This window comes from Drosophila nasuta, chromosome 2L (assembly GCF_023558535.2).
Source record: "Drosophila nasuta strain 15112-1781.00 chromosome 2L, ASM2355853v1, whole genome shotgun sequence".
Classification (NCBI taxonomy): Eukaryota; Metazoa; Arthropoda; class Insecta; order Diptera; family Drosophilidae; genus Drosophila; species Drosophila nasuta.
The window spans coordinates 27,781,691-27,801,208 of NC_083455.1; the positions used below are offsets into that span (position 1 = coordinate 27,781,691).

The 19,518-nt window shown below is 44.9% G+C and overlaps 6 protein-coding genes across 7 annotated transcripts; 3 read left to right on the forward strand and 3 right to left on the reverse strand.

Moving 5' to 3' along the window:
• Positions 1-172: 172 nt before the first annotated feature.
• On the forward strand, positions 173-3,486 carry LOC132798537 (F-box-like/WD repeat-containing protein ebi). The gene is made up of 3 exons (XM_060810427.1): positions 173-578; positions 659-1,944; positions 2,006-3,486. Exons 1-3 carry the CDS (start codon positions 521-523, stop codon positions 2,849-2,851), a joined length of 2,190 nt encoding a protein of 729 aa, XP_060666410.1. The 5' UTR covers positions 173-520; the 3' UTR covers positions 2,852-3,486.
• Positions 3,487-3,606: 120 nt separating this feature from the next.
• LOC132798538 (ribonuclease H2 subunit A) lies at positions 3,607-5,045 on the reverse strand. Its single transcript, XM_060810428.1, has 2 exons — positions 4,959-5,045; positions 3,607-4,871 (listed from the first exon to the last, which is right to left on the reverse strand). Exon 2 carries the CDS (start codon positions 4,686-4,688, stop codon positions 3,663-3,665), a length of 1,026 nt encoding a protein of 341 aa, XP_060666411.1. The 5' UTR covers positions 4,689-4,871; positions 4,959-5,045; the 3' UTR covers positions 3,607-3,662.
• LOC132798540 (large ribosomal subunit protein P1) lies at positions 5,042-5,799 on the forward strand. Its single transcript, XM_060810430.1, has 2 exons — positions 5,042-5,241; positions 5,389-5,799. The coding sequence occupies exons 1-2, from the start codon at positions 5,170-5,172 to the stop codon at positions 5,653-5,655; spliced, it is 339 nt and encodes a 112-aa protein (XP_060666413.1). The 5' UTR covers positions 5,042-5,169; the 3' UTR covers positions 5,656-5,799.
• LOC132798539 (uncharacterized) lies at positions 5,082-6,525 on the reverse strand. The gene has a single exon (XM_060810429.1). It carries the CDS (start codon positions 6,447-6,449, stop codon positions 6,045-6,047), a length of 405 nt encoding a protein of 134 aa, XP_060666412.1. The 5' UTR covers positions 6,450-6,525; the 3' UTR covers positions 5,082-6,044.
• Positions 6,526-7,034: 509 nt separating this feature from the next.
• Positions 7,035-8,171, forward strand: LOC132798861 (uncharacterized). Its single transcript, XM_060810854.1, has 3 exons — positions 7,035-7,291; positions 7,358-7,888; positions 7,942-8,171. Exons 2-3 carry the CDS (start codon positions 7,534-7,536, stop codon positions 8,169-8,171), a joined length of 585 nt encoding a protein of 194 aa, XP_060666837.1. The 5' UTR covers positions 7,035-7,291; positions 7,358-7,533.
• A 68-nt stretch (positions 8,172-8,239) lies between these two features.
• LOC132798859 (tetratricopeptide repeat protein 8) lies at positions 8,240-19,472 on the reverse strand. Of its 2 annotated transcripts, none has more exons than XM_060810852.1 (4): positions 19,104-19,472; positions 9,941-10,328; positions 8,853-9,880; positions 8,240-8,791 (listed from the first exon to the last, which is right to left on the reverse strand). In XM_060810852.1, exons 1-4 carry the CDS (start codon positions 19,407-19,409, stop codon positions 8,573-8,575), a joined length of 1,941 nt encoding a protein of 646 aa, XP_060666835.1. In that variant the 5' UTR covers positions 19,410-19,472; the 3' UTR covers positions 8,240-8,572. The 2 variants fall into 2 exon arrangements, with proteins under 2 accessions (XP_060666835.1, XP_060666836.1); XM_060810853.1 differs by lacking the exon at positions 19,104-19,472 and adding an exon at positions 13,582-13,612.
• Between the last annotated feature and the right edge of the window lie 46 nt (positions 19,473-19,518).

Sequence of the window (19,518 nt, forward strand, 5' to 3'; positions counted from 1 at the left end):
ATTCAATGTTTTTTAAAAAAATTATATTATTTAGCAACTAAATAAAAAAATATATGCACTCAACAACTTTAACTAATCATTTTGCTTTTCACACGACTTTAATTGGAAAATATACCATCATGTTTAAAATATACCACAACAGGCTAAACGCAAACATTTCACAGCACTGCCGATTGCGACGCCGCCATTTTTACAGTGTGCCGAGTGCTCTGCGACTTATTTTGTGTGATTTTTAGTAGCGCGATTTATAAAATGCTAACGCGTTTTAAAGTTAATTAAACTAAGGACGATAAGCATTTGAGCGCGTAGAGCAAATAAAGTGCGTGGATAACTGGCTAACAGCTTAGCTACGCATGTGTTACGTACTCTGCCAGCGGCGTGTTATCAACCGAATCAGCGCAGCCGCCATAAAAAAAAATCGACTGTTTTAATACATTTTCTGGTGACCCAAACAAATATAGCGAAGACGGAAGAAAATTGCAACAACTGCTGGGTGTAGTGGGCGTGTTAGCCAAACATCATGAGTTTCTCCAGCGACGAGGTGAACTTTTTAGTTTTCCGATATCTACAAGAGTCAGGTGAGCTCATACCCGCTTCCCCTTTGCCCTGCATCCCTGTCTCCCTCTCTCACACATAACTCATTTCAACGACTTTGCAGGTTTTTTGCACTCCGCGTATGTGTTTGGCATCGAGTCCCATATCTCGCAGAGCAATATCAATGGCGCCCTCGTGCCTCCCGCCGCCCTGCTCACCATATTGCAGAAGGGTCTGCTATACACCGAAGTCGAGTGGAGCGTGGGCGAGGATGGGGAAATGGCTCGTCCCATTGAGGGATTGAGTCTCATCGATGCCGTCATGCCCGAAGTGAAGCCGCCCAAACTGACTGTGAAAACAGAGCCGGGAAAGCCAGCTGTGGATGCCAATGCAGCGGGCGGCGGCAATGGGAACAATGCGAATGCCAAGGCAGAGATTAAGATCGAGCCGGGCACAGGCAATGCAGCTGGCGGTGGAGGAGGTGCAGCGGGAGCGGGTGGCGCTGGCAAGGCGGGCAACACAAATGCAAACAACACGCAATCCACAACGGGCAGCAATAACAATGGCAGCAACAACAACAATAATGCGGGTAACGACAACAGCGAGGTGGACTCGAGTGCATCAGCAAACAACAATGCTGCGGGCATAGCGGGCAATAACAATGGTGCGACTGGTGGAGCAGCCGGTGGCGCCACAATAGTGACAGGCGGTGGCAATGCGGACACAGCTGCGGCAAATGCAGCCGGTGGCAACAAGAAGGCAGAACAGGGCACGGCGAGTAGTACAGGAGGTGGGAATGGAGCAAATGCCAGCAGCACAGATGATGCTGCATCCTCAACGTCCACAAATGGTAACAGCAGCAATGCCAGCAGCGTGGAGCAGCCCTCGAGTGGCGTGACGCCAGCGCTGCCAGCAGGAGCTAGCGGAGATGCTGCCAATGCAGCCAACGCCGGCCAAGCAGGAGCTGGCGTGGGCAACAAGGCTCCAAGTGGTGCAGCGGGCAACGCAGCAGTTGGACGTGCGCCAAACAGCGTGCAGGCATCGGGACCAACAGCGGCACAGAACGCAGTGCCCAGCAGCACCACATCGTCGTCGGGTCCAGGAGGCGGAGGAGGTCGAATTGCAGGTCCAGCTGGCAACGCAGCTGTCGAGGCCATGGACATTGATCAGAGCATTGAGATACCTGAGTCGAAGGCGCGCGTGTTGCGTGGCCATGAGAGCGAAGTGTTCATCTGCGCCTGGAATCCCAGTCGGGATCTGTTGGCCAGTGGTTCAGGAGATAGCACAGCACGCATTTGGGACATGTCCGATGCGAATGCCAACTCCAATCAGCTAGTGCTGCGGCACTGCATACAAAAGGGCGGCGCCGAGGTGCCCAGCAACAAGGATGTCACCTCGCTGGATTGGAACGTGAGTAGCAACTTTAAGTTATTCCCTCTTAAACACATTTTAAACCATGTTTACTTTACAGTGCGATGGCTCGCTGTTGGCCACAGGCAGCTACGATGGTTATGCACGCATTTGGCAGACTGATGGTCGCCTCGCCTCAACGCTGGGACAACACAAGGGTCCCATTTTTGCACTCAAGTGGAACAAGTCCGGCAAATACATTCTTTCTGCGGGCGTGGACAAAACCACCATCATCTGGGACGCCTCGACGGGACAATGCACACAGCAGTTTGCGTTCCATAGTGCGCCTGCTCTGGACGTGGACTGGCAGTCGAATCAATCGTTTGCCTCGTGCAGCACAGATCAGCGCATCCACGTTTGTAGGCTGGGCATGAATGAGCCCATCAAGACGTTCCGCGGTCACACTAACGAGGTGAATGCCATCAAATGGTGTCCGCAGGGCCAGTTGCTGGCGTCGTGTTCGGATGATATGACGCTGAAGATTTGGAGCATGACACGGGATCGTTGCTGTCACGATCTGCAGGCGCACTCCAAGGAGATCTACACCATCAAGTGGTCACCCACCGGACCGGGCACCAACAACCCGAATACGAATCTGATTCTCGCCTCTGCGTCGTTTGATTCCACAGTCCGGCTGTGGGATGTGGAACGTGGCAGCTGCATACACACGCTAACGAAGCACACGGAACCCGTTTATTCGGTGGCCTTCAGTCCTGACGGCAAGCACCTGGCCTCGGGCAGCTTTGACAAGTGCGTGCACATCTGGAGCACGCAGACGGGACAATTGGTGCACAGCTATAAGGGAACGGGTGGCATTTTCGAGGTGTGCTGGAACTCAAAGGGCACCAAGGTGGGTGCAAGTGCTTCGGATGGCAGCGTCTTTGTGTTGGATCTGCGAAAGTTTTGATCGTCATCGGCAGTAGCAGCATCAGCGGTGGAAACCTTTGCCAGCTCCGCTTCCCAGCTAATTTTAGGTTACGTGTATTGAAGTAATCCTATCCCCCGCCCTCCCCAGAACAGAAACCTGTTTCCCTGTCGAGTCAAGCATGTTGGGCGTGTTGTGTGTTTGGGGGCGTGGCAAACCGAGTTTCAATACGCCCCCCACCCAAGGCCCGAGTAATGATGAAAAACGCTTTCAACTTAGTCATAAGCTCCATATGTTTCTAAGTATTCATTTTTATACACAACTCGTTTAAGTATAATCCCTATCTTAACTTAATGCATTTTCTGTTATGCTCCTCCCAAAAGTTTCCCCAACACAAAATAAGTCTTATATTCGAACATCCTTTTTTTAATTAAACTAGACTTGTAAGCGTAGAGCAAGAAAATGTGCATGCAAATCACGAGTAGTTAGCCGACAACTCTGAAGATGCCTCCTCCAGGCGTCCAGAGTTCGATTTCAAAATCGATTCACGCATACATTCGTAACAGTGTAACTGCATCCCAACGTAGTGTGTAAACGAAACTTATTGTAATGTTGTAAAGAATGGCGAGGACAGCTACAAATTAATTAAAGCTCAACAAAAAAGCAAGTCTTTATGTGGCAGTCACTGGTTTGTGTCTTCGCTAAGCACTGATAGAAATACCTGCTATGGTTTGTGACTTACATAATTTGGCGTTGTCGAATTAATTTGAAATAGTTACAAGGTGCATAGGAATGGTTTAATATAAATAGAGTTGTATATTTAGTTGCATAATTTTACAGAATATATTAGATTCTAAAACTCGACGACATTGTCTAGATGACACTGCTTGAAGAAGCGACATTCCTCGCGCTTCACTTCTCCCGTCTTTGTTGTGCCCTTGAAGAACTTGGTCAGCTTGGTTCCTGCATATTTGGGTTTCTCCGAATCGGGCTCATCGAACTCCATTTCATAGGCTTTGTCCGCCAAAGCATTCTCCGCTGTGGACCAACTGAAGCGCACCAGACGGGGGAAACCAAAGACCAGATCAATGTTCTCAGTGAGGAAACGTTTAGTCACTGGATCACCCGGGTAACCGCTGCCAAAGGCATTGTCCTTGATGACCAATCCCTCGGGAAACTTCCAGACTTTGAGAGCATGATCTCTGGTCACCTTGGCGCAAATACTCGCCGCCGACACTATTGGATAGGTGGAATCGGCCTTTTTGGCCACAGTTATTTTAAAATTGGGAAAACGTTTGAGCAGCTTCTCCTGGTACTTCTCTGGAGGACCCACGGTGTCCACATAGACCTCCGCAATGTTGACGCCCGCATCGATGGCATGTTGTATGAGGCCCATGGCAGAGTCCATGGAGACCTCATTCAAGGAGCACTTTGTGCGTCGATACATGCTGGTGCTAATCACATTGGGCGATATGATCTCCACTGCCCAGCCAATGCAGCTGTTGGCGTATTCCAACGTATTGAGTTCATTGAAGATTATATCGCGCTTCTCCTCAGTCAGCTGTTTGGAATCCGCACAGCCCAAATCCACGAGTGCCTTCTTGCTCTCCAGAGGGCAGTAGGAGATGCCATAAACCATTGGACCCAGCACAGGACCGCGTCCTGCCTCATCCACGCCCAGCATGCAAGGCTGCTCCTTGCAAATTGAAGGAACATCACTCAGGTAAACTGTATTCTTGCTATTCTCGCGCGCAGCAATAAATGGACCGAGGGACTTGAGTGAGGTAATTTTATCGAGGTTCTCCTTGGTGTCCTCATCTTTAGTTTCCTCTACGTCAATTATAGTTTCATTTTCTTTCTTAATTTCTACGTCTTCCATGTTGCGCGCGGTTTTTTGTTTACGTTTGCAAAATATTTATCGATAGACTTTGTTTATGTTTTATTTGTAGTGCTGGTAAAGCGGGTAAACTGTTTGTGCAGCCAACTTAACGATTTTAATATGTTTTCGCGCTCAGCCGTAAATGCGCCAAGTGTGATAATATTGGTATATTATTTTTGTGAACTTTCTCATGTTGATGTTGTTTGTTTTTGTTAATGAGTAAACAGTAGCCATCAATTTATATTACCAGCATTGTTTATGTTTACTTACAGTGTTGATAAGCGTAACGCGTTGCAGTTTTTGACATTCACAATGTAACGCGTCTGATAATACGACAACCACAGCCAACTTAGCGTTTTGCGTTCTTTCCGGTTTAGGATTTTGTCCAGTGTGCTTGTTCTCCTTCGAGCTAAGGCCGATTATTGAAAATATTAATTTTTGGCAACTTGCACCAAATATTAATTAAGCTTACAGTATAACAATGACCACTAAAGCTGAGCTCGCATGCGTCTACGCCTCCCTCATCTTGGTTGATGATGATGTCGCCGTCACTGTAAGTTTGTGTTCTGCTATGTCAAAAACAAATCTGTAAAAATAAACGCAATCAACAACATATAATTATTGGTTGCTGCCTGCAGACTTGATTTAACGACTAATGAACTACACCCGAAACGTATTTAATTGTTATCGTTGCTTGCAGGGTGAGAAAATCTCGACCATCTTGAAGGCCGCCAATGTTGATGTTGAGCCCTACTGGCCCGGTCTCTTCGCCAAGGCCTTGGAGGGTATCAACGTCAAGGACCTGATCAGCAACATTGGCTCCGGCGTTGGTGCTGCCCCAGCTGGCGGTGCTGCTGCTCCTGCTGCCTCTGACGCTCCCGCCGCTGAGGCCAAGAAGGAAGAGAAGAAGAAGGAGGAGGAGTCTGATGTGTCTGACGATGACATGGGCTTCGGTCTCTTCGATTAAGAAGCAAGCACTTGTAACATACCTAAGCAACATCAACATCCCCTGCGTATGTAAAGTGAAGTTTTATCTTTCCTCAACTTTTTCGTACACGTTTTAATGTACAAAGAATGCGGCGTGGAAATATAATTGTTTACTAAAAAGTGACTCGATTTCAATTTGTATTTATTGTGGGTTCTGTGTTTACTTAAACAAAGTCAATCGATTTTGCGCGCCTTATGACGGGTCCATTTGCAACAGCCTTGGTCACATTGGCAGCGATACTATTGTTGGTTATGCTTGGAGCATGTGTGTGAGCTTAAAATACGTAATGATCCAGCCCTGGCGAGTCCGACTGCTGCAAGCCTTGTCCTATTGGCAGTTTAGAACATTTGTGACTACTATGTGTGAACTTAAAATACGCCTTGATCCAGCACCTTGGCAATTTCTCGCAGCCCTGGCGAGTCCAGCTGCTTGAGCCCTAGTCCTATCAGTAGTTCTGTGGGACACTTGTTGAGTGTAGTTTCATTGACCAAAAACTGTATGCCACCGCGAATCTCATCCGAATCGGCACCCATGCAACAGTTCATGGTCACAGGCACGGAAACGTGCATCTCGGGGCTGTGAATTGGTCCATGGAGCGTGGGAATAACACGCTCGTCGCGTCCCACATCGAATTGCACATTGTAGAGCGCCGGAAGTTTGCCCAGCTGTGTGATGAGCAGCATCCACTTGTTGTCGAAGACGTGAAACACAAACTCTGTGTTTATGCCATTTATGTCGATGGCAAATTGCTTCTTGAATCCGATTTCACTCATTTTAAAAAAAAAGATTTTTGAAATTTACGATGTGTTTTGCCTTGTTTACAATGATGCGGCAAAAAAAAACAAAGTGACCACAGCTTGACGAAGATGGAGAACGGTTGGTATGTTTGATTATTAAAGGTGGGCATAGTCTAGCACTGCCACCTGGTTACACTTAGCAGTATATTTTCAAAGTGCATATGAAGTGAGACGCGTCATTTTAAGTGGCTTATTTTTGTGCGGTTTTTAGCGAAAAATTGACGGAGTGTGTTTTTTTTTTTATTTTTTAAGTGTTTAGTGTCCAGTGATATTATTATCGTTCAAATGTATAAGCAGTTCGCTTATAAATTGGAAATCGCAAATTGAGTAACGGCATTTTTGCACACACAAATGGCGGTGAAGACAGCTTGGCTCAGTAGTATATTGTCAAAGTGCGCTTAAAGTGAGACGCGTCTTTTTAAGCGGCATGTTTTTGGCCGGGCTTACGCGAAAAATATACGAAGAGTGTGTTTTTTTTGTAAGTGTTCAGTGTTATTTTTTTCTTTAAAATACAAAAGCAATTTGCATACAAATTGCAAGTAGAAAATTATGTAACGGCGTTTTTTCACACACGAATGGCGGTGAAAAAACTTGGCTTAGTAGTATATTTTCAAAGTGCGCATAAAATGAGACGCGTCTATTTAAGCGGCTTGTTTTTGTCCGGTTTTACGCGAAAAATAGACAATGTGTGTGATTTTTTTTTTATTTTTTTAAGTGTTTGGAGTTCAGTGTTATTTTTATCGTTAATATACAAATTGCAAATAGAAAATTGTGTAACGGCATTTTTTCACATCCGAATAGCTGAAAAATGCAGTTTGGTAAGTTGGAGCAGTTAAAAATTATTTTTTAGTATTTTATACCATAATCTGAAATGTACATATTAGCCAGGGCTCTATAGACAAAAGCAAGCAGGGCAAAGCAGTGCTAATTGAAATATAAAAAGCGCTTCAAATGTATCCGGTAGATGGCGATGCTAGGGCGCGCGTATTTAAAAAATGGTTGCCAGGGCGCTAAAGTTTGTTGAATCAATGGCTAGATTTTTGGGTATTAAGTTTTAGTCATGTCGTGCATCTGCTTGGGTCCCAAGCGTGCGGGCAAAACGCATCTGCTCAAGGCACTACAAGAGCCTGATTCCATAGACGAGACGAGCTATTCCATGCCCACCATCGGCACTGGAATCTATCGCATACATTTTCCCGAGAAGTCTCCCAATGGCGACAAACCGCGTCCGCCAGCTGATGCAGCTGCCGCTCAAGCAGCACCACCTTGCGGCAAGCATGCGCCAAAGTTTATACAAATTCTAGAGATTGGAGGCAGCATGGCGCCGCTTTGGCGACAGAGTCAATACTTTGAGGACGTGAAGAAGCTTATCTATGTGGTGGATGCATCCAATCTCTGTCAGATCTCAGCAGCGGGTGAGTGGCGAGACATTTTGAAAGAGGCAGCCCATTAATGGATCACTTTAAAGGCGTGCTCTTCTACTCGATTCTGACGGAACCGCGATTGCAAAAAGTGAAAATACTGCTGGTGCTGACCAAGATGGATTATTCGTATCGCCAGATGCGCAACGAGGCGCTGCTCATGCTGCAAATGTCCAAGCTGCAGAAGCAGATACGCCAACAACTGACAATCGCAGAAGCCAGCGCAGTCACCAAGGTGGGATTGGACACCATTTACGAGTGGCTGAAGCGACCATGAGATGAGGGGATTAGGAAGGGCAAAGTTTAAATAAAGATGAACACATTAATGAATTTGAAGTATGCAAATCGTTTTTGAAATAGTTTATTAACCACTTCTAATGTAATTCTTGGAGTCTCAAATCTAATGCAATTCTTAGAAAACATTAGACTCTAATGATTAGAGTTTCAAGGCTTACAATTACTCTCACTATTCTTTCTTTGTAGTTTTGAGAGGCGTCAGGGGGCGTGGTCATAACTTAAAGCTGCTTACTGATTACATGAATATGCTCATCAAATCTCAAAGACCTAGCTCCTATAGCCTCCTACATTTAGCTGTTCAAAACAACGGACAGACAGACAGACGTTCAGACCTAACCTAGAATATCCTGCTATTCAGTTACCGTGTCTGAAGACCTTCAATTACAGCTTGTAGTGCAGATCCATGTATTGTAGATTGGCCACCACTTCGCTGCTATCGGGCTGCACATCCTTGGCAGCATTAAGGTACGACTTGGCACCCAGAATGTCGCCGCTGTGGGCAGCGAGCACCGCTAGATTGTTGAGAGCGGCGCCATCGCGGGCATCGGAGGTGAGGCAGAGCTGCAGACAGCGTTTGGCCAGACTAAAGTCGCCCGATGTCTAAGGAAATAAAGGGAATTGAGCAAAAAAGCAACTGCATCCACTAGTCAGAAAAACTTACAACCGCAACAAAGCTTAGATTGTACCAAACATCCGCCTTCTGTTCCGGTTGAGTGGCCATGAGAAGCGCACGCTGAAAACAAGGCAAAACCAGATCTATCTGTCCGCCATACAAACAGCACAGGGCAATATTGCAATACAGCTCCACGGTGTGCACGCCCAGCGAGAGAATGCGGCGGTAATACATCAGCGACATCTCCGGATTATTATCGTAGAAGTAGCCAACGGCAATGCTGGCCAACGCCTCCACATTGATCGGTTGCAGCTTTGCCGCCAAGCGATACAGCTGCAGTGCATCCTCCTGCTGGGTCATGGCCTCGTGGATGCGCGCCTGCTCCAGACGAAACGTCACATCGAAGGGATGCTGCTCCAGGGCCTGGCCAATCAGGAGCAACGCACGCTCCGGTTGCTTGAGACGCTGATAGAGTCGCGAGAGCAGCAGATAAGTGTCCGGGTGGGAAAAAGCTGCTAGGGATTGTTGAAGAGCAGGCTCCGCGCGGCGTGGATAGTGTAGAGCCAACAAACACCTGCCCAGCTGCTGTTGCCACCACCAATCGGTGCGTGCGGGATTCGTGGGCGTGGCCAGCGAACCTTGCGCCGGACGCTGGCGCTGCACATCGGTCACCGCCTGGCACAGCGAATACGCTTTCTGCACATCCGCCTCGTGGTAATACAGGAACTGAAACAGCGCCTTGACAATCGTTTCCCGCTCCGCATAAATCGTTGGGTTGAGTCGGGAGGCCTGGTAAAGCTTTGAGGTGGCGTCACCCACATTGAAGGCGGCTGCCGAAGTTGCGCGCACTCGTGACGCGGTGCCGCAGCGGGAGGCGGGTCGGTTGCCCAGTGAGGAGCCCGGACGACTCAAAGCGGAGCCGGGTCGCGCACTATTCAAACGTCCATCGCTGGAGTGCGTCACACTCGAAGGAACCCGTCGCTGGCTGGTGCTAGGACGCGGCTGAAAGGCGGTCTTGATGCTGCTCCCGGGACGCGCCGCCGTCGCAATGCGCTCAAACTCCACCTCCTCATTGACTAGAGGCAGGAACAAAGAGAATTAGATTGTATAGCTCAAAATTTCTTGACATTTCTTACCTCCTGCATCTGCTTCGTCCACCTCGAGATCATCCAGATAGACGCGTTGGGTCAACGCCCGCATCTTGAGTTGCCACACGCTCTCCATCAGCCACGTGGGCATAATTGAGCTGCTGCCCATGCTGCCTCCAGCTCCTGCTCCCTCTTGATCCCGACGACGTCGCTGTCTGGGTCCAATGCGTTGCAAGTGCTCCGCCTGCTGCTGCTGTTGTTGCTCCTGCTCGTCGTCTTCTCCTTTAGCAGCGCCGGCAAACATCTGCACATGATTTTCGTGGCCAGCTTGGAGCAGCGCGTTGCAAACTCCGACGCAGGGTTCGTAGCTGCGACGACGATAGAGCGAGACAGCCTTGAAGTACTGCAGCTCCAGGGTGGCCAGCGGTGAAGTCATCTGGAAATTGAGGATAAAACAGAAGGAGAACGTAAGGGACTAGAGTATGAAGCGAAGGAGCAGTCAAAGGAGTTGCCTAAAGAAGTGTATGAAATCGTCTGAGTTCTTTGATTCTAAGAGAAGTCATGAGAAAGGTGAAGAAAGTTTAGGAATAGACAATGTGAAGGTAACAGGAACACTAATGAATGAAGGAAGAAATATAACTAAATGGAATCAGTATTGAAGGAACAGTCACAGGAGTAGTTAAAGGAAGCCATCGAAGTAAAAGAAACAGTCTAAGGAACAATCCTTGCCTTAGTCGCAGTTCTTCTTAGTTAAGGTTCTGCTCAGTTCTCGAGTACTCAAAATTCCGCTCTCAGTTCCTCGCATCTCTCCCTCTCTCTGTCTGCCAACTGCTCTGGAATTTGAAAACCGGATGCGAGTCATTCCCTTGCCTCGTCCCGCCCCTGAAACTGCTTCGGTGCTTCCTGAGCTGTCCTCTGCCTGGCTTCTAATTTGTTCTATGCCCATCATTTGTACCTACCTTTTTGTTTCTTCTTGTCCCTTTTGCCTTCCTCTTCTTCTTGTTTATTTTTTTGTGGTTGTTTCTCTATTTTTGGTTTTTAATTTTCAAGATGAGGTTTAATTTGTGCAATCCTTTCGCTTTGGCGTTCTTTTTTTGTTGTGTCCCTGGCCGTGACTAGGTTGCGCTTTGCTTTGCCTACAACATTTTACCATAGCTCGCCGCCCTTCCGGCTTCTCCGTCTGTCTGGCTGTCTACTTGGAACTGCGGTTGCCATGACGGCTAATAAGGCCACAACAAATTAATAACCTGGCAGCTGACTCAGCCACAGTCGGAGCCAAAATGAAATGAAACGAAAACCTTAACCCTAGCAACCAAAACCGCAAGTGTAGGGTCATGATTGACGCTGATTGAACCTCCACTGATTGCAATTTAATAGACTCACAGTCATTACCAATTGCTATTAATGAACAATTTTTTATGTTTTTATGTTGCAGAAACAGCAAAGTGCACACATGATTGATGACGATTGAAGCTGAATTTAAATGGAACTTGAAGCATAGTGAGTGTTGCTTAATTATTTATGTATAAAATTCTAATTTATATACGTATAATTGAAGAAACTTGTATTGATTGATGTTGATTGATGCATGATTGACAGCAGTTAAAAAGACTTATGATATTTAGTGAGGATATAATTTAAAGAAAGTACTGCAAAACACTTCATTTTTCAGAAATAATGTTATCAATCTTGATTGACATATGATTGATCTTGATTGATTCATGAAATATAGTATCTAAAATAACTGTTGATAGATATTGTATGTGTAATTGGAGCAATTCAACGTACTACTTGTTTTTTATTCTTGGAAATCTAATTGATTGATGGAGATTGAAGTGCCAAATAAAAATACTATTTGGCGCAGTCAACCGTGAAAAACTTTGTTTTCATTTCCAAATAGTATCTTTTTGGTATTTGCACACTTTTTAAGCTCAATCAAGATTGATTGAAATAGCTTGAGGCTCTCACTTTTTTCCCTTTATAATTTGTCAGTATTCCCTCCTCTGACTCCGCTTGACTCCAGCAATTAGCAGTCAGTAAAAGACAAAGCTAAGAAGTTGTCGACTGAGCAAACGTTATGCAAAATTTGACACAGAATTAAAGTTGGGATTGAAGCAGTAAGGAGGAAGGTGGAAAGGGGAGGAGTGGGGAAAGTGGTAGAAGGGGGAAAATCAGCGAGAGCAAAATGCGGCTACCGGGCGGATGGCGTTGAATGGAGCAAGTTACTCAGAGGCTGCTGTTGTTGCTGTTGTTGTTGTCGCCGGTGTTTGACTCGAACAAATGATAAGCGCCAAATATTTGTTGATAAATGTTTGGAAATTAAATGAGAGGCAACAACAACAACAACAACGACAACGGCAACAGCAACGGAGAAGCGACAACAACGTTGACGTCGACACGTTGAACTCATCGCGCTGGCATGCAAAAGCCAAATATTTATCAGCCTAGCCGAGGAGAGGGTGTATGTAGATACACATACAACATGCTATATGCTATATATCTACTTAGATATATCTGTATCTCTATCTCTGCTATATCTATAGCTGTTTCTATGTGCGTGTCTCAGAGTGTTGTGGTCAGCTTACAACTCGATGCGATGCGATGCGACTTGAATTTGGCTCCCACGGCTGCCCCCGGCATGCTAATTAAAATTTGAATAATTTTTGAATAGAGATTTCAAGAACTGTGTTTTTAGCAGGTTTTTTGTTTTCTGTGTTTGTCGTATGTGTTTTTTTGTTTTGTGTTTTTTCTGAATGATATACAAAACGATATGAATACGAAATGCGTTTGCAATTTTCGGGGCAAAACTTATGGCTCATTATCTACTGACAAGATACATGTGTATCTTGTATCTTGTATCTCGCATCGAGTATCTCATATGTCGTATCTCGTATCTCTCGAGTCGCGAGTATTCGTATTCGAGCTCGTAGCCAAGCTTGTGGCGCGTATCTCTCTCGTAGTTCTTCTCTCTGTTTCACTTTTAGCCAGTTTCCGTTGCCGTTGCTGTTGCCGGCGTTCTACAACAACTACTGCAGCGTGTGCTCTACGAATAAGTGCTCTAGTTGAGCATGCGCAACTAAAGAATACCCTGTAGTTGAGGTAGTTATTAAGAAATTGATTTACTTGAAGTTCAAATAATTAAAAATGCAATGAACATTTGATAAGAAAGTGAATACTACATTTTTGATTCTTTTTATACCCACGACTACATACCACGGGTCTAAGTCGTCTTTGGCTGACAATATGGTATATTTTGTACTCTATGGTATATGCTAAATATAGTAATATGCCGATATACCATATGAATCAATATATATATATATATATATATATATATATATATATATATATATATATATATATATATCAATATATAAAAAATAAAGCCTTTGATATGTTTCAGTATATTTCTGGTATATTAATTCGGTATATTTTACTCTATGGTACTCTATGGTATATTCTAAATATAGTAGTATGCCAATATACCAAATGAATCAATATATATCAATATATCAAAAATATAGCCTTTGATATGTTTCAGTATATTTCTGGTATATTAATTCGGTATATTTTACGAATAATACCACATTGTTTTGCTTTTTAAATACAATTTAGAATTGGCTTTTATTTATAAATGAAGCGTAGCTCTAAAAAAAAGTTGTTTTTTTTGAGCTTAGTTTGCTTGCCACCTTGTCACTCATCTGTCTTTTTACAGGGTATTTCGAGTTGTGTGCTGCATTTGCGTGCTTATCAGTTTGCCAAAATGCGTCAGCAGCCATTGAGCCTTTATCAGTGAGCCAGCTCAGCTCGTCAGACGATGACGCTGACGCTGACAGTGACACACACACATTCACACACACACACACACTAAGTGTCAGCAGTTTAAGCTATTTGGGTTTTTGACGTAGTGTTAATCATACGCCCCGTAGACAGCGTCGCAGCAGACTGGGCCACACATTCCACAGTCAGTGACTCGTGCGTCGTGCAATTCATAGTCGTAACTCTTAACTGGAGTCCCATTTCCATTTCCATCAACTCGAACAGCTGTCAGCTGGCCGCAATTTGGGGGAAGCTGCAACTGCAACAGCAACTGCAACTGGCGCTAGTCGCTAAGTCCATAAACCTGTCAAATGCCCAAACGGCGCTCGTAACAAATTCCACGCCAAAACTATTTCCTCGGACACATGTGAGAAATGGGCACGTAAACATGGGAACTTTTCTCCGTACTAGGGAACTCAACCGACAATTATTTCCCCGATTCCCTCCCAAAAAAAAAAAGGGCGTCTTGGGTTTCAGCAAACAGAACAGAAAACAGTTGAACTGACTTCTTGTGAAAACTATGATATCATCTTAGGAATTACTATAGCAATATTCGATTTCAACAGACTTTCCCAAGTGTATCATAACTTTTAAAAAAATCAATATTTATTACTAAAAATATAAATAGTTGTGAATATTTCGAAAAATATTGGATTTATAGGTTTTATTCCTTATCCAACTTTGCTCTAGATCTGTTTTTGAATTAAATAAAATAATATAGAATTGTTTTTATTCCTTACAATATTGAATTAGTAAGTTTTACATTTAATTTCAACAGCCAAAAAACTTTTAAACTTTAATTTTCGATAAATCCAGTATATTTAAATACCATATTTTTTTAAATAATAACTTAAAACCATTTAAAATACTTTTCAACTTGATTTCGACCTCGGCCAAAAACATTTAATATTTAATTATAAATGTACACGAGTTATTGAGTAAATATTAGCAATATTTTTGCATAGAAAAAGCTTCGCTTTTAGCTTTAGCCGTGGTATTATTCAAATAGGCCAAATAATATTTAAATAGTTTTGGAGTGCCTCAAAACAAGCGTCATAAGTCGCATTTGTTCACACATTTTTGCCCACAAAATCAGCATAATGATCAAAGTGATAATCATGATGATGGGAATGATGATGACGATGATGATGATGATGAGGTTGCCAACTATTATTATTATGATCACATAGGTTATTTACTCAAGTGTTTGTGGTTTGTCGAACACGGAGATGGAGACGGAGACGAAGTTGGAGATGGAGATGGAGATGAGAACAAAAAGGAATTTGGATATAAATTGAAGAGTTATGAATATGGGAAGTTCACAACCACAACAGCAGCAACAACAACAAGAAGAAGAAGAAGAGAGGAGAGAGCAGAGGGCAGAGGGAAGCCATTGCGCTGGGATGCCAATCCCGAGGCTCTTTCGGCCATGTGGCCTGGCCCCATGTGCAATATAAACGCTCATTAAAAGCATAAAAAAACGCGGCAGCTACTGTACGGGAATTGGTTGATTTTGTCGATTTTTGCGAGAGACTCGCTTTGGCGTAATGTGAGTGAGCGAGATAGACAGACAGCCGAGTGGGGTAGCCAAGGGAGCGCGAGCGAGAGCGGGCATGCATTGAACTGTGCTGGAAGCTGGAAGGAGAGTAAGAAAATGTGCAAGAAAGCTGCAAGCAGCCTGCAGCCTGCAAACAGGTAAACTGACAACAACAACAATAGCAGCAACAACAACAACAACAACTACAGCACTCGCCAGACATCCGTTGAGACTGCGCACGCGCGACGTTGACGTCGACGCTGACATCGCAGTCGCTGTCGCAGTCAGCGCTCGTTCGTCCCGTGCCGCATGTTCATTGTTGTTGCTGCTGCTGTCGCTGCTGCTTCCACTGATGACGATGCTAAAGATTGCAATCGCGTTGCGCTGCGCAGAATTTGTATCGCTGGCGAGTGAGTTACTTGTACATCTGCGCCCCCAACCCCAGCAGCGATGAGCGCGTGATACTCACGACTCACGACACCAACTCTCGCGAATATAGAAACAGACATAATGGCAAAATATACTAAATGCAAAGAGCACAACACGCGCTCATCTCTAAGTGCAGCTTCGATTCTTTCATTTCATTGGAATTTATTTAGAACACATTTCAGAGGCAGCTTTTTTTTCTTGCTGCGTCGTTGTTGTTGTTGTTGTTATGGGCTTAACGCAGCAGCCACAAGCAGCAAGAACAACAACAACAACCACAACAGACACGCTGCATTCCAATGCCGAAAAAGGCAAATCCCCCAACACAAAGCAACAGCAACAACAGCAGCGCAGTCGAAATTTCATTGCATTTTAGTCATCCCCTTCTTCTCCCCCTGCCTTTCCACCCACTTGCAGCTACAACTACAACGGCGCCAGTTTGCAGTCACCATTGAAACAGCATTGTTGTAGTTGTAGTGGTTGTTGTTGTTGCTACTGGCATGCGACTAGAGAAAAGTTCGGCTCGAATAAATTGAATTGAGCGAGATGCCGATGCCGATGACTGGAATTGGAGTGAAAGTAGGGTAGGCAGATTAGACACCGACTTCGACTTCGACTTCGTCTTCGACTGCGACTTCAACTTCGACGCCGTCTCTTCTGACTCTCTGCATAAAGTGGACATTGCACACTTACACACACACACACACACACTCTATACCCACATTCCAATGACAAGCGAGCGGCAATATTGAAGAATTTTTTTTTTGGGTGTAAAAGCTCAATTTACTCTCATTATTTCAGTTTGGCAAATGTAAAATTCGATAGTTGGAGAGAATTTGACGGTCAGGGTTGAGAGCAGCCAATGAGCCAAAAATAATAATCAACAGTCTCCTCGCTCACTCAAGCAAAGAATGCATAGTGTAGAGTGGAGTGGAGAGTAGACAATGGCAAGGGCAAGGGCAAGAGGGAGATGGAGTTTGGAGTTATTCAGCATGCGATCTCTTTTATTTACATTTAACAGCAGCAGCAACAACTACAAAAAGCTTTGAATGCCATCGTTAAAGTCGAATAGGAAGTAAGTTAGTGTAACAAAAGTCATAAAAATACCTCAACCACTCGGAGAGTGACACAAGAGAGCAACAGAAGAGTGGAGAGAGAGATACAGCGAGAGAGAGGAGTGTCCATGTCCATTAACATTATCGTTGTGGTTGGGGTTATGGGTTGGTCGAAGGGGGGAGGGGGGAGGGAGAGGGCATGACTGGTCAACAATATTCGGTCATAATAAAAACAAAATATGCGACAACAACAATGACCACGACGATGGCGGCAATGAAGCGTAACGAAAACGGAGCAGCATACGCACACACACACACATACACACACACACAAGCACTCACACACACACGCATGCGATGGAGGAGAGCCGCAGTTAAATTCCAGGCAAGTAAATCGCCTCCTCGAATCTTGCAAAGGAATTTTTCTTGTGCTGAAACTGAAAAGTGACTGAAAACTTATGAATTAACTAAAGCTGTCAGTTTGAGAAGATTTTTGTTGGCAAGCTGGCAACATCCGCATCTCCGCATCCAGCTTGGAATTTCGAATAGAATTCCAGCCGCGACAGGCTGTGGCTGGCATTCAAGAAAACGAAGAAGAATCTCTGCCTGGCAGCTGGAGCAACGATCACTGGAAATGGCTAAGAGCCGGGTCGGGCTCAACTGACTTGGCCCTGTCAAATTGCGCGCCAATTCGGCCAAGATTCAGATTCAGGTCCAAAAACCTCAAAGCACAAGAAAATCAAGAAAGCAATGAACCGAATCTGCTCGACTATAAAATACCCAGAAACAGAATGCAGAGAATATAAAAACGTAATAATTTTACAATTTGAGTTAATACTTTCAAGTAATTTTATAGCTTAAAATTTGTGCCGAATAATTAATAATTATATTTAAATTTATATTTAAAAGTAAGGGAATAACTCGTGTATATGAGCTTATAATACCCTTCTGCCGGGTATAAAAAAAGCAACGACATCGAAAAATCACCTTCAAGGAATTGCATAAAATATTTTTGTTTTGAAGACTTGGCCTCGACAGGCTCCAGCATCCACACACACATTCACACACACACACACACACACACACACACACACACACACACACACACACACACACACACTTGCCCACTGTTGACCAAGAACGCAGCAGCAGCAGCAACAACAACAACAACAACCGGTCTTAGAACTAAAGAACAGCAACAGCAACAACAACAGCAATGCGCATAGCAAATACACTCGAAGAAATCGAAGACCGCGCGCCAGGTTCCCACCGCAGCTCTCCCGTCTCCACTTGCTCCTCCCCCACCACCACACCACACCACTCCACGTCCACGCAGCCAACAAGTTATATGGCCATGGCGACCCCCGACCCGCGACCCGTCAAGAACATGGCTCCAGCTTCGTGTCTGGGTGCCTTGTGTGTTTGTATGTGCATGTGTCTGTGTGTGTGCCGCATATTTGAGCTTACAAACAAAAAAAAAAAACACGAAAAAATCGGGAGGAAGAAAAACGGCAACAAAATAATTTTGAGTGTGCGTGCGTGCGAGTGAGCGAGACAACAAAGGGGATTGAATAGATGGATGGATCGAACGAACGCGAGTGCGACCGGGAGCAGGAGGGGAGGGCACAAGAGCAAAAAGAATCCAGCAAATCAAGCTCACATTATGCTGAGGAATGCGCCCAAGTGACGATATCGTAGCAGCAGCGAACGATGGCAACAGCAACGCAGGCAGAGCTCTTACAAATGGCCAGCGGGCAGCGAAGCTTCCCTTCTCACTCCCTCCGCAGTCGCCGCCATCATCAACAGCCATGGCTTTGCCTGCTCCACGTCTGTGTGTGTACGTGTGAATGTGTATTGGTATTTCTTTTGCGCGTTCTTCGCTGTTACAGTCGCAGTCTACGTCTCAGCCTCTGCCGCAGCCTGGTGTCTCTGCCGCCGCGGCCTTGCGTCGCGCTTTTCTCCTTTACTTTGCGATGCGCTTGCAAAAGTGCGAGCGCTTCAGCTTTGACAATGAAGTGGAGCGAAGGTCAGTGAAGAGAAATTCCAGTTATAAATAATTATTAAATGGATAATTAATATGTCATTACTCAAAAGCAATAACAAGGCATTTTACAAATATAATTCATAATTAACAGGTTTATGCATTACTCCTTTTGGTAGGTAGGGTATCTGCTGATCGACTTCGCTCATTCTTTTGGAATGTTCTTATTCGTTGGATTCGTGCTGGGTTCCAAATAGTGGTTGTTGTTGTTGTTGTTGCTGCTGGTGCTGCTGCTGCCAAGATAAAACATTGGAATTTCACTTACACACTGACATTTCAGTTAGCTACTGGGATTCTCCTTTGAAGTTTTTATTTATTTTGTTCAGTATTTACCTTTCTCGACTTCTTTTTGTTGTTGTTGTTGTTGTTGTTACTTTGGCTGTTTTCGGTGTTGGTTTCTTTTCTTGCTGTCGTTGTTATTGTTGCTTTGCATCTTGAACTGAGATTTGCAAATGCTTTCAATGAAAACAGCAACATGAAAGCAGCGAGGGGGAAGGCAATTGAAAGGGGGGCTAGTAAAGGTGCTTCACTACATGTGTCCATGTGTGTGTGTGTGTGTGTGCAGACAGAGAATTGTGCTGTTCTATTGTATTCAGTGAGTATTCTATTCTGCTTATAAGTCCAACACACAAGCAGCATACCAACGCCGACGGCGACAGCGACAGCAGCAGCGTCGACGTCGCAGCCAAATTCTTTGCCAGCAGTTTTCAACCTTTCCGCTGAGCCGCCGCTGCTTCAATACAACAAC

What these genes read in the sequence shown, in the direction of transcription:
- LOC132798537 (XM_060810427.1), top strand. Translation starts at nt 521, where the DNA reads ATGAGTTTCTCCAGCGACGAGGTGAACTTTTTAGTTTTCCGATATCTA. An exon ending in CCGATATCTACAAGAGTCAG is followed by an intron (nt 579 to 658) that starts GTGAGCTCATAC and finishes ACGACTTTGCAG; the next exon opens with GTTTTTTGCACTCCGCGTAT. An exon ending in TCACCTCGCTGGATTGGAAC is followed by an intron (nt 1,945 to 2,005) that starts GTGAGTAGCAAC and finishes TTTACTTTACAG; the next exon opens with TGCGATGGCTCGCTGTTGGC.
- LOC132798538 (XM_060810428.1), bottom strand. Translation starts at nt 4,688, where the DNA reads ATGGAAGACGTAGAAATTAAGAAAGAAAATGAAACTATAATTGACGTA.
- LOC132798540 (XM_060810430.1), top strand. Translation starts at nt 5,170, where the DNA reads ATGACCACTAAAGCTGAGCTCGCATGCGTCTACGCCTCCCTCATCTTG. An exon ending in ATGATGATGTCGCCGTCACT is followed by an intron (nt 5,242 to 5,388) that starts GTAAGTTTGTGT and finishes CGTTGCTTGCAG; the next exon opens with GGTGAGAAAATCTCGACCAT.
- LOC132798539 (XM_060810429.1), bottom strand. Translation starts at nt 6,449, where the DNA reads ATGAGTGAAATCGGATTCAAGAAGCAATTTGCCATCGACATAAATGGC.
- LOC132798861 (XM_060810854.1), top strand. Translation starts at nt 7,534, where the DNA reads ATGTCGTGCATCTGCTTGGGTCCCAAGCGTGCGGGCAAAACGCATCTG. An exon ending in CTGTCAGATCTCAGCAGCGG is followed by an intron (nt 7,889 to 7,941) that starts GTGAGTGGCGAG and finishes ATCACTTTAAAG; the next exon opens with GCGTGCTCTTCTACTCGATT.
- LOC132798859 (XM_060810852.1), bottom strand. Translation starts at nt 19,409, where the DNA reads ATGCTGCTTGTGTGTTGGACTTATAAGCAGAATAGAATACTCACTGAA. An exon ending in ACAAAAAGAAGTCGAGAAAG is followed by an intron (nt 10,329 to 19,103) that starts GTAAATACTGAA and finishes CTCAATTTCCAG; the next exon opens with ATGACTTCACCGCTGGCCAC. An exon ending in GGACGAAGCAGATGCAGGAG is followed by an intron (nt 9,881 to 9,940) that starts GTAAGAAATGTC and finishes TCCTGCCTCTAG; the next exon opens with TCAATGAGGAGGTGGAGTTT.